A 17,249-nucleotide genomic window follows, 5' to 3' on the forward strand; every position below is an offset into this window, starting at 1 on the left:
ATGCGCATGCTGAAAACCGGCATTTCCTCCGGCCAGATGTGTGAATACCCCTTCCGTACTCACGCGTTTGGGGAGGAATTACTGCCCCAATATATATTGTGAATAGCTGGAGTCCAAGGACCGATCCCGGCGGTACCCCACTAGTCAATGCCTGCCACTTGGAAAAAGAGCCGTTTATTCCAACTCTTTGCTTTCTGTCTACCAACCAGTTCTCTATCCAAGTCAATACCTTGCCCCCAATCCCATGTGCGTTAACTTTACACGCTAATCTCTTATGCGGGACCTTATCGAAAGCCTTTTGAAAATCCAAATACACCACATCCACTGGTTCTCCCTTATCTATTTTACCAGTTACATCCTCAAAAAATTCCAGTAGATTAGTCAAGCACGATTTACCTTTTGTAAATCCATGTTGACTTTGTCCGATCCGGTCACTTTTTTCCAAGTGCTCTGCTGTTACATCCTTTATAATGGACTCTAGCATTTTCCCCATTACCGATGTCAGGCTTACCGGTCTGTAATTCCCCGTTTTCTCTCTACCACCCTTTTTGAACAGTGGGGTAACATTAGCTACCCGCCAATCCATGGGTACTGTTCCAGAGTCTATAGAATTTTGGAAGATGACCAGCAATGCATCTATTATTTCTGGGGCCACTTCCTTAAGTACCTAGGATGTAGTTTATCAGGCCTGGGGATTTATCGCCCCTCAATCCCATCAATTTCCCTAACACCATTTCCCTACAAATACTGATTTCTATCAGTTCCTCCCTGTCATTAGACCCTATGTTCCCCGACCTCTTTGGGAGGTTATTTGTGTCCTTTTTGAAGACAGAACCAAAGTATGTATTTAATTGGTCTGCCATTTCTTTGTACCCCATTATAAATTTCCCTGATTCTGACTGCAAGGGACCTACGCTTGACTTCACCAATCCTTTTCTCTTCACATACCTATAAAAGCTTTTACAGTCAGTTTTTATGTTCCCTGCAAGCTTACTCTCTTACTCTATTTCCCCCCTCTTAATTAATCCCTTTGTCCTCCTTTATTGAATCCTAAACTGCTCCCAATCCTCGGGTTTACTGCTTTTTCTGGCCAATTTATATGTCCTCTCCTTGGATCTTATGCTATCCCTAATTTCCTTTGTTAGCCACGGTTGAGTCACCTTTTTTGGGTTTTTTTAATGCCAAACTGGGATGAACAAATTCTGTAGTTCATCCATGCGATCTTTGAATGTTTGCCATTACCCATCCACCATCAACCCTTTGAGTGACATTCCACAATCAATCCTACCCAACTCGCACCTCATACCATCGTAGTCTCCTTTATTTAAATTCAGGACCCTAGTCTCTGAGTCAACTATTTCACTCTCCATCTTAATGAAGAATTATATCATATTATGATCGCTCTGACTCAAGGGGCCTCGCAGCAAACTAGCAGCATGCAGAGCTCAACTGGGACATTCCTACCCCTATGGGTACTGAGAGTATCTGAGATGAGATAACAACTCACCTATTGTTCCCAATTGTCATGGGGAACAGTTTCAATGGTTCCCATTAAGATATCTGTTCCCTCTTTACCCCAGTGACTCAAGGTGGATGTCACATTTTAGCATTTTTGATTTTTGTTCATGGAAAGGAGTTGGGAATTAATATGTTCAAGTGTTGTGTTCTAAACAAAGTGAATTCACACATGTTTATAAAGCCACTGCAATAGAAGGGCATTTGATGTATTAGTGAGCTAACTATCCTATGGGGTATCTGCTGAGTGTATACTCTTGGGAGAGGAAGTCGCTGGTTTGGTTGACAAGCTTACTGGTGAGTCCCTGAATGAGAAAGGAATTGAAGGCACAGCCCTTCCACTTGCTGGGGATACAGAGAGAAAAGGGAAAAAGTGACACTTTGGCAGTCAGTCATGGTTTCAAACAGGACACTGAGATGTTGCCTGGGCATGGAGTTGAAAGCTAAAATCGAGGAGGTCTGATTTTGTAGTTAGAAGTTGTCTGGAAAGAAAGGTAATGTCAAAAACAAGTAAGTCAGCCTGAAAAAAGGCCTATGGTTTATTACTTCTTTTTTTAATTATGTTTTGAGAAGAGAAGAGAGATTGAGTGAAGAAAATGGGATTTGATTTGATCGTTATTCTGTATGTTCTCTTGCTGTCTGTAAGTATCTGGCCTTGTCTTAGTAAAGTGTTTCTTAGTACACCTGCTGAAAGATTGGAGAGTGCACAGGAGAACACGTGTGAAAGACAATGTAACATTTGCATTTGAATTATCATTGGCCCGCAGGCATCTGTAAGGAATACCTATTATATTCACGTGATCACATGCGGAGTTGTCATTGGCCTGCAGGCATTTGTAAGGACTACTATTGTTTTGAAGACCCAGGCTAGGGGTCCTAATGCCATGCTTTTCCCCAATGGTGCTGCATGAGTAAGATCACAGACCTAATGCTTAATAAAAGAGTTAAACTGTAATACTCCGTTGTCCTGCAATTTATTATTTTTGTACAAAGTGTGCAAAACAAGACATGGTGTCAGAATAGGGATTGAAAATGGACATCATTGGAGCTCCCTCGCCTCGAATGGATTGGGGATCTTTGAACTTTTACCTAGAGAATGGCGCAAGTTCAAGCAACACGTGGAGTTGATGTTCTCGGGTCCACTGAAAAGCAAAGGGGAGGAAGAAAGATGCAGCTACCTACTCTTGTGGATCGGAGAAAAAGGGAGAAACTTTCTTAACACATGGTCTCTCACCTTGGATGAAGCAAAGGTACTGAAAAGTTATTTTGACCGTTTTGAATCATATGTGATGCCCAAGACAAATACGATATTCGCTAGGTACAAGTTTCAGGAGAAAGTACAAGGAGCTAGTGAGTCGTTTGAACAGTTCGTGACTGAGTTAAAACTGCTGGTAAAAGACTGTGAATATGCAGATAAAGATGAGATGGTCAGAGACTGCATCGTGTTTGGAATACATTCAGCTAAAGTGAGAGAGAAACTTTTGAACGTTGGGTCCGGGCTAAGGCGCTGGACAAAGCTATGGACATAGCTAGATCGCACGAGATAGCCCAAGCACAGTTGAAAACCATAACCGGCGCCACGAGCAGCTCGTGTGAACAGACAGTGCACGCAGTTAATAGACAGACACCAAAGAACACCGCCCAGAGAGCGTGTTTCAGAACAGAAAGAACAGAGAGAGTTCTAAAAATGAGCGACAGACATAAAACGCTTCAAAAACTGTGGATATTATGGAAACAAGGTACATGGGGAAAAGGAGCCATTGCCCTGCCAAAGGAAGGCAATGTGCTAAATGTGGTAAATGGAACCACGTTGCTAAAGTTTGCAGGACTGTTTTTGGATTAGCAGTGCACACATTGAGTGACAGCCAAATGCCAGATAGAGAGCCAAATGCAGAGGAACTGTTTATTGATTCTGTGTCACAGAAAAAACAGATTTCAGAGACTGAGCAAGCCTTTGCAGATATTGAGCTAGGAAAACAGGGCACAGAGCTTAGGCTTAAACTAGACACTGGAGCTCAGGTTAATGTACTTCCTCTGAGTGAGTATCACAGCTTGAAGGATGAGTGTGAGCAACAGCCCACCTCATGCAGACTGACCAGCTATGGGGGTGAGCAGCTCATTGTAAAAGGCACATGCATGATGAAATACAAGTACAAAGAAAGAGACATGATGTTGGACTCTTACATTGTTGACACTTGAGCACCTCCAGTGCTAGGTCTAAAGGCATGTTTAGACATGGACCTCATCAAGCTAGTGCTATCATTGTCATCACCAGTTGAGAAGCAGACAGTCATGGAGGAGTTTGCTGACGTTTTCAAAGGAATCGGACTATTCCCAGGTGAATGCACTATTCACCTTGACCCAGCAGCAACCCCTGTGGTTTGCCCACCATGAAGGATACCCCTTGCTCTACGTAGTTGCCTGAAGGAGGAGCTGCAGAGCATGGAGAATACAGAAATCATCGTCCGGGAAACAGAACTGACAGAGTGGGTCAACGCGTTAGTAGTGGTTGAGAAACCACGTACAGGCAAGCTCAGAGTCTGTCTCGACCCCAGAGATTTGAACAAGGCTATCAAACGCCCTCACTACCCTCTACCAATGCTAGATGACATCACACCCAAGCTAGTGGGAGCACATTACTTCAGTGTAATGAACGCACGATCAGGATACTGGTCTATCAAGCTCACGGAAGAGTCATCTAAGCTAACAACGTTCAACACACCATTTGGACGCTACCGATTTCTGCGTTTACCATTTGGTCTTATCTCAGCTCAGGATGAATTCCAGCGCAAGATCGACGAAACCTATGAAGGCCTCGACGGAGTAGTCGCAATCATAGACGACATCCTCATCTAAACATAGAAACATAGAAACATAGAAGATAGGAGCAGGAGTAGGCCATTCGGCCCTTCGAACCTGCTCCGCCATTCAACGAGATCATGGCTGATCATCCAAACCCTAGCACCCGGTCCCTATACCGACAGCCATCCCACCCAAGCCCTATCCCCGTAACCCCGTAACCCCACGTATTTAATCCCCCCTAACACTAAGGGCCAATTTTTATCATGGCCAATCAACCTAACCCGCACATCTTTGGACTGTGGGAGGAAACAGGAGCACCCGGAGGAAACCCACGCAAACACAGGGAGAATGTGCAAACTCCACACAGACAGTCACCCGAGGCTGGATTTGAACCCGGGTCCCTGGCGCTGTGAGGCAACAGTGCTAACCACTATGCCACCGTGCTGTGGCAGGAATAGAGAGGAACATGACAGGAACCTCCGTGCGATGCTACAAAGATCACGGGAGAAAGGTATCCAGCTCAACCCCGAGAAAAGCATAATCGGATCCACCGAGATCAATTATTTCGGGCATCACCTCTCAACTGATGGCATTAAGCCGGATCCAGAGAAAATCTCCGCCATCAAGAAGATGGAGCCGCCGAAAAACCGCGCAGAGCTAGAGACAGTACTAGGCATGGTTAACTACTTAGCCAAGTTTGCCCCGAGCCTCTCCGAAATCAACGCACCCATGCATCAGTTGCTCAAACAATCCAATGAGTTCCTGTGGGACAAACAACGTCACACAGCATTTCAGAAAATGAAAGACCTAATCACCAGAGAACCAGGACCAGTTCTTGCCTACTTCGACCCCAACAAAGAGCTCAGACTACAAGTGGACACGTCAAAGTACAGACTAGGCGCAGTATTACTGCAAGAAGGAAAGCCCATCGGCTATGCTTCCAGATCTCTCTCAGACAGTGAAATCAACTATGCTCAAATCGAGAAAGAGCTATATGCAATTCTGTTTGGATGTAAGCGTTTCTACCAGTACGTCTATGGCCGACAAGTCATTGTGGAATCCGACCACAAGCCCCTTGAGTCAATCATGAGGAGACCACAAGCCCCTCGAGTCAATCATGAGGAAACCACTAGCCGCAGCCCCACCAAGGCTACAGAGAATGATCGTTCAGCTACAGAAGTACAACTTCACAATCATTCACCATCCAGGCAAAGACATTCCTGTCGCAGACACGCTCTCCAGAAAGTCTCTTAGCTACCAGGACAGCAGCCTCAGTGAAGGCATGGATGTGCAGGTGCACATGGTGTACAACAGCTTACCTGTGAGTGACTCAAAACTGAAGTAGATCCGAGCAGGAACAGAGAAAGATGCACAACTCACACTGCTGAGCAAAGTCATACATGAAGGATGGCCTGAGGAAAGGAGGAAATGCCCTCAGAGCATATCTGAATTCTGGAACCACAGAGACGAACTGTCACAAATCAACAGAATCGTCTTCAAAGGGGAGAAAATCATCATTCCTACTAGTCTCAGAGAAGAGATGTTGACAAAAATGCTGGACATATGGGCATGGAAAAATGCAAACAAAGAGCACGTGACATTATGTTTTAGCCCGGTATTTGCAAACACATTGAGGACATTGTCGGAAAATGTTCCATTTGTCTAGAACGCCGCCCATCAAATATCAAAGAGCCCATGATACCTCACCGTATCCCAGACAGGCCCTGGCAGGTCGCGGCAACGGATTTGTTTACATGGAACAACGAGGACTACATAGTGACTCTTGATTACTACAGCAGATTTTTTGAACTGGACAAGCTTCACAGCACCACATCTGCAGCTGTGATCCACAAGCTAAAGGCAGCCTTTGCCAGGCATGGCATGGTAGAGACTTTAGTCTCAGACAATGGCCCCCAATACAAATCAAAAGAGTTTGAGTCGTTTGCCAAGGCATGGGATTTCACACGTCACATGAAGCCCACATTACCCTCAAAGTAATGGCTTTGCTGAAAAAACTGTCCAGATTGCAAAAACACTCATGGACAAAGCCAAAGCGGACAAAAGAGACCCCTACATCAGTCTCCTTGAGTACCGCAACACTCTGGTTGACAACTTCAAGTCACCAGCACAGCTGTTGATGAGCCGCAGACTTCGCTCAATCCTTCCAAGCACCAACCAGCAGCTGCAGCCAGAGGTCGTCAGCTGCAAGCAAGTGCATGCAAAATGTGTACAGAGACAGCAATACCAAAAGAGATACTATGACAGGTCAGCTAGACTACTGCCGCTGCGGCACAATGGAGAATCCGTCAGAATCCAGGAGCATGACTACTGGAAGCCAGCAGTCGTCATCCAGCCAGCTGACACTGAGCGATCATATCACGTCTGCACCCCAGAAGGACAGGTGTACTGCCACAATCGCAGGCACCTCCTGAACACCAAGGAACAACACCGTCATTCCGACGAGAGGATCAGTTCAACAGAGTGTGATGAACAGAGCAATACACAAAACACATCATACTTACCTGAACCTAAACCTGAACCTGAATTGTTGACCGATTCAGGAGCATGCTCAGTTTCATACCACACAAGATCAGGACGAGAGGTCAAGCCTAGAGTTATCCTTGACTTGTGAACTGTCAAAGGGTGTAGGCGGATCGCTGCCCTAAAAAAAAAACTGTACATCGTTATTGAAACGTTGAGATGTTTTCAGTGCTAGTTAAATGCTGAGTTTACTTATATGTTTATGCTACCGAGAACATTATGTAGAAGAAAGGTTTAAAAGTAATGCATAACATTTTTCTTTTAAAAGAAAGGGGATGTAACATTTGCATTTGAATTATCATTGGCCTGCAGGCATCTGTAAGGAATACCTATTATATTCACATGTGATCACATGCTGAGTTGTCATTGGCCTGCAGGCATCTGTAAGGACTACTATTGTTTTGCAGACCCAGGCTAGGGGTCCTAATGCCAGGCTTTTCCCCAATGGTGCTGTATGAATAAGATCACAGACCTAATGCTTAATAAAAGAGTTAAACTGTAATACTCCGTTATCCTGCAATTTATTATTTTTGTACAAAGTGTGCAAAACAAGACAGACAAGATAACCAATTCAAGTCACAAGGGGTTGCTATTGTTACATCCTGGGTTATGCTATCATATAATTAGATATTGGGCAGTGCAAGCACATTCCTGAACATTAGATCCATGGACTGCTTATGGGAGTGAGCAGGACTGCAGAACTCAAAGAATATCTACGGTAGATCTGAAACTTGTAATACTGGGTTTTAAACTTTTATGAACTCACTTTAAGTTAAAAGCAACACTTTAACATTAAATCACATTCAACTCCTTTCCATGGAAAAATGGTTGAAAATCCTCTCTCACAACAAACATGAAGACCTGGATAAACCGAAATTTCCTCCCATTTGATGTCAGGAAAACCAAAATCATCCTTTTTGGCTCTTATCAGCACAACGTCAGATGACTCCCATGAACCTAGCCAGCTGCCACCTCAGGTTGAGTCAGGAGTTGCGGAACTGTGGCATACAGCTCGAACCCAAGCTTCACTTCCTCCCTACATCTGCTCTGTTACCAAGATCTGTTCCTTTTACCTCTGCCACACTGCCCACTTTCACCCTTACCTCCCCCCCATGCCACCTAAATGCTAGTCTAGGCCTTTGTCATCTTGAGATGTGACTTCTCTAACATTCTCTATAGCTAATCTCTCTACCTTAACCCTCCACAACCATCAGTTCATCCAAAATGCTGCAACCTGTGTCCTGACCTGCATTAAGCCCTGCACTCGCTTAACCCCCATTTTCAAGCTCCACTGGCTCCCCTTGACCTAGTGAGTTGATGTCAAAATTCTTGTCCTCACTTTCAAATCTCTCCATGGCTTTGCTCTACCCTACCTTAGTAATCTCCACTTGTCTTGTGTCTCTGCATGCACCCTCTGCTCCTCTAACATTGGACTTCTCCCTCTGTTCCAACATTGGTGGCCACTCGTTCAGCCACTGTTGCCAGTTGAAACTCCATGCCGTTTCCTTGCATTGAAACCTTCCTCCCTGCTTTCAAAAAGCTTCTCAAAATGATTCTCTTGCCTCAGCCTTCCATCCACCCTAAGCTCTCCATTTTTTCTCTTTTCTTCTCCTACTTGGTGTTCACTTGGTATTTGGTCCTTCTTAATGTAAAGCACTTTGAAACATCTTGCTGCATGTGAGAAACATGATATAAATGCAAGTAGTTTTTGTTGTATTTTGAATTGCTTGATAAAGTTGACTGACATTCATGATTCCCAATTAAGTTTTGTTTGTTTGTTTCTTGTTGCCTATGGATGGTAGTTTTACTCTGGAAATTGAAGAAATAGTTGTCATTCCCTGTGAGATACATTGAGGCCAAAATTCCAGGGCCTAGGGATGGCATAGAGTAGGCGGATCGCCCACTAAAGAGAGAGGGGCTATAATGTGTGGTCATTCCTCTGTCCTCCAGTTTTCTGCCCTATGTAAAATCCAGCCCAAATTCTGAGTGCTGGGGAACGAGTGAGTCAGCAGAAATTTTTGGGCTGTGTCTGGAGGAATTCCTGGTCTACCCTGGGAATTCCAGTCATTTTGCTCTCCCTAGAATAACAGAACTAATAGCAGTTGAGAACTGATGAATTCCATTGTGGGCATCGTAAAGACCCCAAAATACTTCACAGCAAGAGTAATTGATGCCAGAGGGGAACATGATAGATTCTGATGGCCTTTCAGGCTGAAGAATTAAAATATGTCCCTGATCTCTTCAGTCCTCCACCATTGGAGGGGTGGGGTTTTCTGCTGGGTAGTCATGTGACAGAGCAGAGAGCCCAGAGTTTCAGCCTCAAATATCTTCAATATGGAGGAGTCTGGGTTTAATCCATGAAATATAGAGAGCATGGTTGAGAGAGAATGTTTGCCTGCAAGGGACTCTTGCCACTTGTACCGTTTCGTGCCAGATTTATCTGATTTTTTTTCTTTCCCCAAAGGCACAGATTATGAAAATCAAGAGGAGCTGGAGGAGAAGACAAGGTTAATAAACCAGGTTCTGGAGCTGCAGCACACACTCGAAGGTGATTACCTGGCTGCTGTCTCGGTTTAAAAATAAATCAGTATCTTTTCCCCTTTTCTTTTCTGTGTTGCTCTCTTTCTTTCTCCATGATGGCTTCTCTCTTTTTCTATGTTGACCTCTCTCGATTTCAATGTTGACTTCTTTCTCTTACTATGCTGACCTCTCCCTCTCTGTTTGCTGGCATTTTACTCACCCTGTGCTGGCTTCTCTCTTTTTCTATGCTGTCTTCGCTCTTGTTTCTATACTGGTTTCTGTCTCTATGCAGACTTCTCTATCTCTGTCTTTCTATGCTAATTTATCTTTTTATGCTGATCTCTCTCTATGGCTGGAATTTTCTGGTGTCCGTGTGGGTGCGAACAGAGGTGGGTCAGGTGGGAAATTTGAAAAAAGTCAGAGCAGGTCAGGAACCCGCCGTCATCCCGCCCCCATGCGCCTTTTCCTTGGGCGCGTTTGCCGGTGGGGCAGCGACCCGACCGGTAGAGACGGGCGACCTAATTGTAATCATTATAAGCTTGTTGTCAGACACTTAAGAGCCTTTTTCTCGCCTACATTTCAAATTTCCCTGCATGGTCACAGGACTCATGTAGCTTGGGAACCACGTCAGTCAACCTGAAGCGGGAGTTGAGTGGCCATTGCTCCAGCTGATTACTTGACAGCATCAAATGTACTATAAAAGCTCCGACCTCACAGCTGATCACTTTCCTCAGGCAGAAGCTGATGTTGACTACATTGCCAGCACAGATTTAACTTTCTGCAGCCTGCAAGTGTTTCCAGCAAAGTCTCCATCCAGTGTCACCTCATTGGAGGAACCTATCACACCATTGACAGATTGCTTCTGTCAACTCTACTTGACCTGCCATCTATTCCACCCGCATGGGTGCCATTTACACTGTCTCACCTTGGTCCTCAGAATCGGACTACGAGGAGCCCCAACACCAGCAGTACCAGGCACACCAACAACAACACCACCAACCTGCTCCGCAACCACCTGATGCTGCACAGGACAGAGGGCATCAGCACCTGAGCACATTGCTGCCCGGGATGGCTTCATCATGTCCAGGCTTACTTAACTTTACATTGTACACCCATATGGCTGCCACATGCTGCGCCAGGTTGGCACCACCCCACATAAACACCGTAAAGGAGCCCTACAATAACCAAGCCATTCCTTTCACACTGACCACCATTGCTGGACTTTCTGTTATGTCTCACCAGTCACTGCAACTCACTAAGCCACTTCCAAAGGGGCACACAAATGTGTCCAAGACGGTAAAGTGGTGAAAATAAAGATTTTAATGGTTGACAATACATTAACAGAATCTTGCCATTAAGATTGACTAAAACACCCAAGTGGCTATGGCTACCCTTGTGAATCTACTTGTGTGTCATCTTTCTCTTCCGCGTGCTTCTACGAGGTGCTACCCCTGTGGCTTCAGCAGAGGTAGAGGCAGCCTGCTCACTTCCCTGCTGCAACTGCTTAGACACTCTTGGCGGACGTCCTCTGGGTTTTGGAGCCTCTGATGGCCCCGCCAAAGTCTGCTCCTCCTGCGACTGTGCAGGGGCAGACTCAGCCATCATGATCTGAGGAGCCATCTGGGGCTCTGACTGAGGGATGGCAATGGAGGAGAAGTGTAAGCGCCTTGAGAGGAGCCCACACTTCCCTCTCCCCTCTCACCCATCATCCCTCTCATGGGTCACTTGCACTTCCCTGCTAGCAAGGAGCTAGATGAGCACCTTGCTGCACATCAGTGGGGCCATGAGGACCCGCGTCTATGCTGACAACCCTCCTAAACAGGAGGTCTATGAGCCTCTGCCACCTATACTCCATAGATAGGCATCTATTCTCCATAGATAGCATATGCTCTTGGGAGTGGCGCATTAGCTGCTCCATGCAGGTGGCTGTCCTATCCACGGAAGAATCTACAGTCACCATCACCTGCGACATGGTGGTGCTCATGTTGGAGATGGACTCCTGCATTCGCTGAACATTTTCAGACATCACACTCGCAAAACCTCTCAGAGCCTCCTGCACTTCTTGCTGCACCTCCAGGATCGCCCTCTTTCTCGATGACTCCTGAGGCTCCGCGTCTGCATGAAGCTGAGCAGAGCTGGGAGCGTCCTGCGCCCTCCCGTGAGGAGTCTTCACTGCTGTCCCTGTCTCCGCCATCTGCTCTTGCTCACGTGTGACTTGTGACGGACCTGGTGACAACACTACTGTATCTCGCGTTGGAGCCACCGAGGTGTGGCAACGGAGGAGAAGTGTAAGCGCTGGTGCTGGGTGCGCTCATGTCTGGTGACGCTGCGGCCTCAGAGGCTGGAGGTTCCTATGAGGAGTCATACTGCTCTTCCTCCTGGACAGTGGGGCGGGGGGTGGGGGGGGCTCTTGATGGACCTGTGGGAGAGTAAAGAGATGAGTTAGATATGCCATATGAAGAATGGCCATAATGACCATTCAGTGGCTGATGACATCAGTCCCCATATGAGTGACTGATGTATGATATGAAATTCTGTCACTAGGTTGCTGAGATGTCCCCTTCTCTCCGTCTCCCACCTCCAGCTGCTCGGCCACTTCTAAGACTTCCAACGCAGCCTCCTGTTGTGAGGGTCGCAAATGATGGAGGCCCACCTCCAGTTCTTTCCCTTGCTCTCTTATCGCTCTCTTCTCCTGCAAGGAGGGAAAGAAGGTTGAGTGCGAGTGTTGGAATGAGTGTAAGGAATGGATGGGTTACATCTGTAGAGGGAGACTATGATGGATTGGGGTGGCAATGCCAAGTGGGCTCCTTGCATCTTGTTAGTTGGTATGATTGCATTAGGATGAGGGTGAGTGTGAGGGGTGGCTAGTAAGATGGAGATGTGATAATGTAGATAGAGAGAGGGGGATGGGTGGACGTGTAAAATATGTTGGTGTGAGTAAGGATGTGCAGGAGTTGGGTTGGGAAGGCAGAGTGATGGGGATGTGATGAGAGACACAGCAGGATGAAGTTGAGTGTAGCTTTGTACTCACCTTTCCAAATCTAATGAGATTATTGAAACGTTTGCGGCACTGCACCCAGGTCCTCCTGAACACATCACTGCTGTTGACCTCCTCTGCAATTTGGAGCCAGGCTCTCTCTGTCTCCTGGGGAGGTCTCTTCTGCCCATTGGAAGGGAACAGGACCTCCCTGCATGCTCTGACTCCCTCCACAAGGATATAGAGGCAGTCATTGGAGAACCTGGGTGCAGCCCTCCGCCTCTGTGCAACCATCTCTCCAACTGTTTGGAGCAATGAAAACCTCCAGGAGTAAAAATTAGGTAGTGCCCCAAAAAAGTTAGTGCCCCCGCGGCCAATTTTCCCAGGTAGCGCCCCAAGAGGGAGGAGGGGCGCGACTGGAAGTGCCCCGCGTCCCTCTTGGGGCACTGCGAACCAATATCGCAGCACATTGCGCCGCAGTACTGCAGGCCTTCCTCCCCTTATTAAAGGGGAGGGGCCTAGCGTAGCACGTCCCGGCACCCTGCTGGGCCACCAGGGATCGGGAGTGCCGGCAAACGAGTCCAGCACTCACGAGGAGTGCCGGGCTCACGGAGAGCAGCCGGCAACCCGCGGGGGGGCTTCACGGGGAACGGGGACAGCAACGGGGGCAGGTGCTGGCAGGCGGCCAGCAACAAAAATGGCCGCCCACCACCTCCCTTTTAACTAGCGCCGCCCCGGCCGCAGGTAGGCCCCCCTGACCCCGGCGGGCATAACGTCCGGTGGTAAGTCGGTGAGCGACACCCAATATTACAGCTGGGGCACGAGCGGGGTGCTACGCATGGTGATGACGTCATCGCCATGCGGCGCTAATGGTTAGTGCCGCCGCTAACCTTCTGCTGATTTTCGTGGGAGGCGTCGGTGGCACAGGTGCTAGTTGATTTGCACCCCGTTAGCGCCAATCAACCGAATTTAGCCCCCCCAGTGTCCTGCACACTCCTAGATGAACCTTCAAATGCAATGTGGCCATGGCCCCTTTAAAAATACCAGCTGAAAACGCATCATGGATGACGTCATCAGCCCCGCACCATTTAATTGGGCCGGGTAACGCACAGGGCGGGCTTAGTAGGGCCCATTATCGGAAAGTCGTTTTCTGCAGTGGGATGGAAGCAGCGACCCGACCGACCGCACCTGACCCAGGTACAGAAAATTATGGCCTATGTGTTTCCCCTTTTTCTCCTCTTTGTATTGCTTTCTCTTCCTCTGCCCTATCTCTCTCTCTTTGAATATTTGTCTCTCTTGCTTTTTCCTGTGCTCTGTTTCTCTCTCTTTCCTATGCTCTATTTCGTTCTTTTTTCTTCTCTCTCCCTATGTTGGCCTTTTTTTCTCATTTTTCAGTGCCCTTTTTATGCTGGTCTCGCTGCCTGCCTGTTTTGTACCCCACCCCTTTCCATGCCCTCCACCGTCTCCTTTCCCTTTCTCATTTAAAAAAGTATATATTTTCCTTTCTCTTTTACTTTCCTTGTCCCTCGTGCTGGCTGTCTCTCTCCTCTGTCCTGATCATTCCATTTGCTTTACAGATCTGTCAGCCAGAGTTGATGCTGTTAAAGAGGAGAACCTGAAACTCAAATCTGAGAACCAAGTACTTGGTCAGTACATTGAAAACCTCATGTCAGCCTCCAGCGTCTTTCAAACCACAGACTCAAAGAACAAGAGAAAGTAAGGAGCTCATGCCACTGATACCAGTCAGCTTTATATCTCGACAGGTGTAGTGGGCTAATCTGCATGTTGTGTTCGTCTGCGTGAAAACTCAGTTTGACCCTTTCACCTCAAGATCCAGAGCTATGAGACGTTCTCAGGTCTCTCTGATCCAGTTTGTAGATTGGGTAGTAAAAGCTGAGATTTGATTAATGGGATAGGGCCCAATAACTACTAATTCATGGAATGATTTATATAACCATTTCAAAAAGTCAGAAAACAGAAGTAACATTTATAAACCCCTCAAAATCCATGACATTTTTAGAATATTATAAATTGAAAATTCTTTGCGTTCAATTGAAATACTGAACAAAAAGCATTTACACAGTCAACATATGAACCATCTATTGAAACTGCACCCTATGATAAGCAAGCCCACAGCCACTTTACAGCATGGTATATTTTATGGTCCACACATAGCATGTCCCAGTCCCTGGGCACAACAGGAGGGAGGCAACTTACTCAATGGGTATGAAAGTGTGGAGGCAATCTAATCCCTGGCATAAAGATGAGCAGGCAACCTACTCCACAGTGTGAAGTGAACAAGCAATCTAATCCCTGGCATAAAGATGAGCAGGCAACCTACTCCACAGTGTGAAGTGAACAAGCAATCTAATCCCTGGCATAAAGATGAGCAGGCAACCTACTCCACAGTGTGAAGTGAACAAGCAACCTATTCTTCAGGTACAAGGGCAGACAGGTAACCTACGCCCTTGGTCACACAATGTTCCCTGTGTTTAAATTTTCTTTTAATTATTGAGAAACCAAAGTGAAAGACAAAGGGTGAAAAGCAAAGGCCTTTAGTGCAGGACACTACCAAAGTTGAGGTTTTAAGGAGTGGAAGAGATGAGTGAATGTGCGACACTAAGCTTAGATTCTAAAGGCCTGTAGGCTGGAGGAGGAAAGAATACATTCCTGGGAAAGAGTGAGTTAGAGTAGAAGACTTAATAACTTGTTTTGATTTCAATATATTGAGGATGCAAGGAGGAAGAAGAGTGTGTAGGACAGGATATTGGGAAGAATGAGAAAGGAAATTTCAGAGGAGGAATGATATAGAGACGAGAAAGATGGCAACAGAGAGGAGAGGGCCGGAAAGTATAGGTGAGAAAGGGATAGTCTCTTGCACCATAATTTTTTTGCTATATCTTGTCCAGGAGTGTGAGACAAGTTTTGAGGGATCTCCCCAGATCAGATATATGTGAAGTATTCAAGTTTTGGACTTTATAGAGAGTTAAGGAAAAAGAAGCGTTTGGCAAGAAAGAAGAAACTGGGCTTTTTAAATGTGAGAAGTCGCACAACACCAGGTTATAGTCCAACAGCTTTATTTGAAATCACAAGCTTTCGGAGCGCTGCTCTTTCACCTGACGAAGGAGCAGCGCTCCAAAAGCTTGTGATTTCAAATAAAGCTGTTGGACTATAACCTGGTGTTGTGCGACTTGTCACATTTGTCCACCCCATTCCAACACCGGCATCTCCACATCAGGGCTTTTTAAAGACAGCTTTAGCAACGGAGAATGCATGGGAGTTCAGAAACAAAGAATGCCAATAAAGAAGACCTAAGAGTTGAGCACAATAAGAGCTGGGAGCTGTTGGCGAAATGTGTGAGAGGCATGAAGAAACTGTGTCTTTGAAGAACTGAATAAAACAAGATTTTCACTATTGCAAAGTGCATGAGAACATACTATCTGTGCTACACACCATTCTATGTGTGAAACAGAAGGTATGTGGCCTACTCCCCACAACACACATTATTCCCAGGGTGGACAGGCAATCTACTCTCTGCAGCACACGTGATCCTTCAGGCAGGTAACCTGCACCCCTCAGCATGCCCCTATTTCCCGGCTGACAGAGCATGTAAGTGACCCACACATCACAGCATACCCCATTCCCTGGGTGAGAAGGCATGCAGGTGATATACACTCTTTAGCGCACACACCATTCTCTGAGTGAGAGGGCAGGTGGATGACCTCCAGCTGCAGCAAAGTCCATTCCCTAGGTGAGAGGGCAGATAGGCGACATACACTGCACAACATGCACCATTTCCCAGGTGGCCAACTGATCTACTCTCTCACCCAGCACGTGCTATTCACTGCAGTTTCAGCCTGGTATAAGTATTCTACCTAATCAGTTACTGTTTCTGTATCCAAAAAGGTGAAAGGGTTAAATAGCCAGATTATTAAATTAATTCAGTTCATTTGCCACAAATGACAAATTAATTTCAATAAAAAATGTCCTTTTTATTTTCCAGACCAACCAAAAGCTCCAAGAAGACAGACAAATAATAATAACATTAATAATGGTAAAGGGGACTGGGAGTCGAGACTGTCCATGTTATGTAACCCTGTTAGAACCAGTAGCTTATTGTCTTGAGTCAGCTTGCATACCTTTTTGTATTTAGTCTATTTAATTCTGGAATAATAAACCCTAATGCTCATGTTGTTATGTGTTTCCTTCTCCTTTTGCATACAGGATTCTGTTTGGATGATTAATTTGTGAGTTATTAAGTTTCTAAACTAGCCCAGTGCACAGAGGCAGTACTTTGTACCCAGGCTATAGGCCATAAGAAAATATATTGACAGAGAAAGATCGAGAAACATTACAGTCATTGAGCCTCCCGCTTCTAAACAACCTTTAATGGCCATGGACTTGCCCTGATTTATTTAATCCCATGATTACAAGGTTGCTATATAGAAGTGAATGAGAAAGGCCTTTGATCCATCCTAACTTATTCATACAGAAAGAAACAACAGTCCCACCGCCATTCCCCCGCCCCCACAATCTAACTATTCCTTGATGATTCCAGGATTTTTGCTTTTGTTTTCTTACCAGAAGCACATTCTATGTTTTAATAACTCTTTACATGAAGAAGAACTTCCTGACATTAGTCCTTTTAAACCTGTGTACCATTGTCCTACTATCATGGTTGTTTTAAGTAGTGTTCCAATTTTACCTTTTCTATGCCCTTTAGTATTTTATATATCTTGTGGTTGCCTCCTTTCCAGAATGAAAAGCCCAAATTTGTGCAGTCTCTCCTCATAACTCAGTCCTCTGAAACTAAGGATCAGTCTTGTAGCTCTTTACAACACCTCTCTTGTATCAGTGACCAAAATTGAACAAAGTAATCAAGGTGTGCAGTCTG

At 45.9% G+C, this 17,249-nt stretch overlaps 1 protein-coding gene across 3 annotated transcripts in view; it reads left to right on the forward strand.

The window, feature by feature from the left end:
- Positions 1-16,548, forward strand: part of LOC147125060 (short coiled-coil protein B-like) — a 56,886-nt gene extending 40,338 nt beyond the window's left edge. For 2 of the 3 annotated variants that reach the window (XM_085996693.1, XM_085996674.1), the window contains exons 3-5: positions 9,323-9,406; positions 13,933-14,071; positions 16,359-16,548. In XM_085996693.1, the coding sequence (XP_085852819.1) occupies positions 9,323-9,406; positions 13,933-14,071; positions 16,359-16,392 (257 nt within the window). In that variant the 3' untranslated portion in view covers positions 16,393-16,548. Of the gene's footprint in view, positions 1-9,322; positions 9,407-13,932; positions 14,119-16,358 lie in introns of all 3 variants that reach the window. The other variant, XM_085996683.1, reaches the window with a different exon arrangement.
- Positions 16,549-17,249: the final 701 nt, after the last annotated feature.

The sequence above is a fragment of the Somniosus microcephalus genome, chromosome 1 (genome assembly GCF_052327205.1).
Source record: "Somniosus microcephalus isolate GS21.2 chromosome 1, FLI_Smic_1.0, whole genome shotgun sequence".
NCBI lineage: Eukaryota > Metazoa > Chordata > Chondrichthyes > Squaliformes > Somniosidae > Somniosus > Somniosus microcephalus.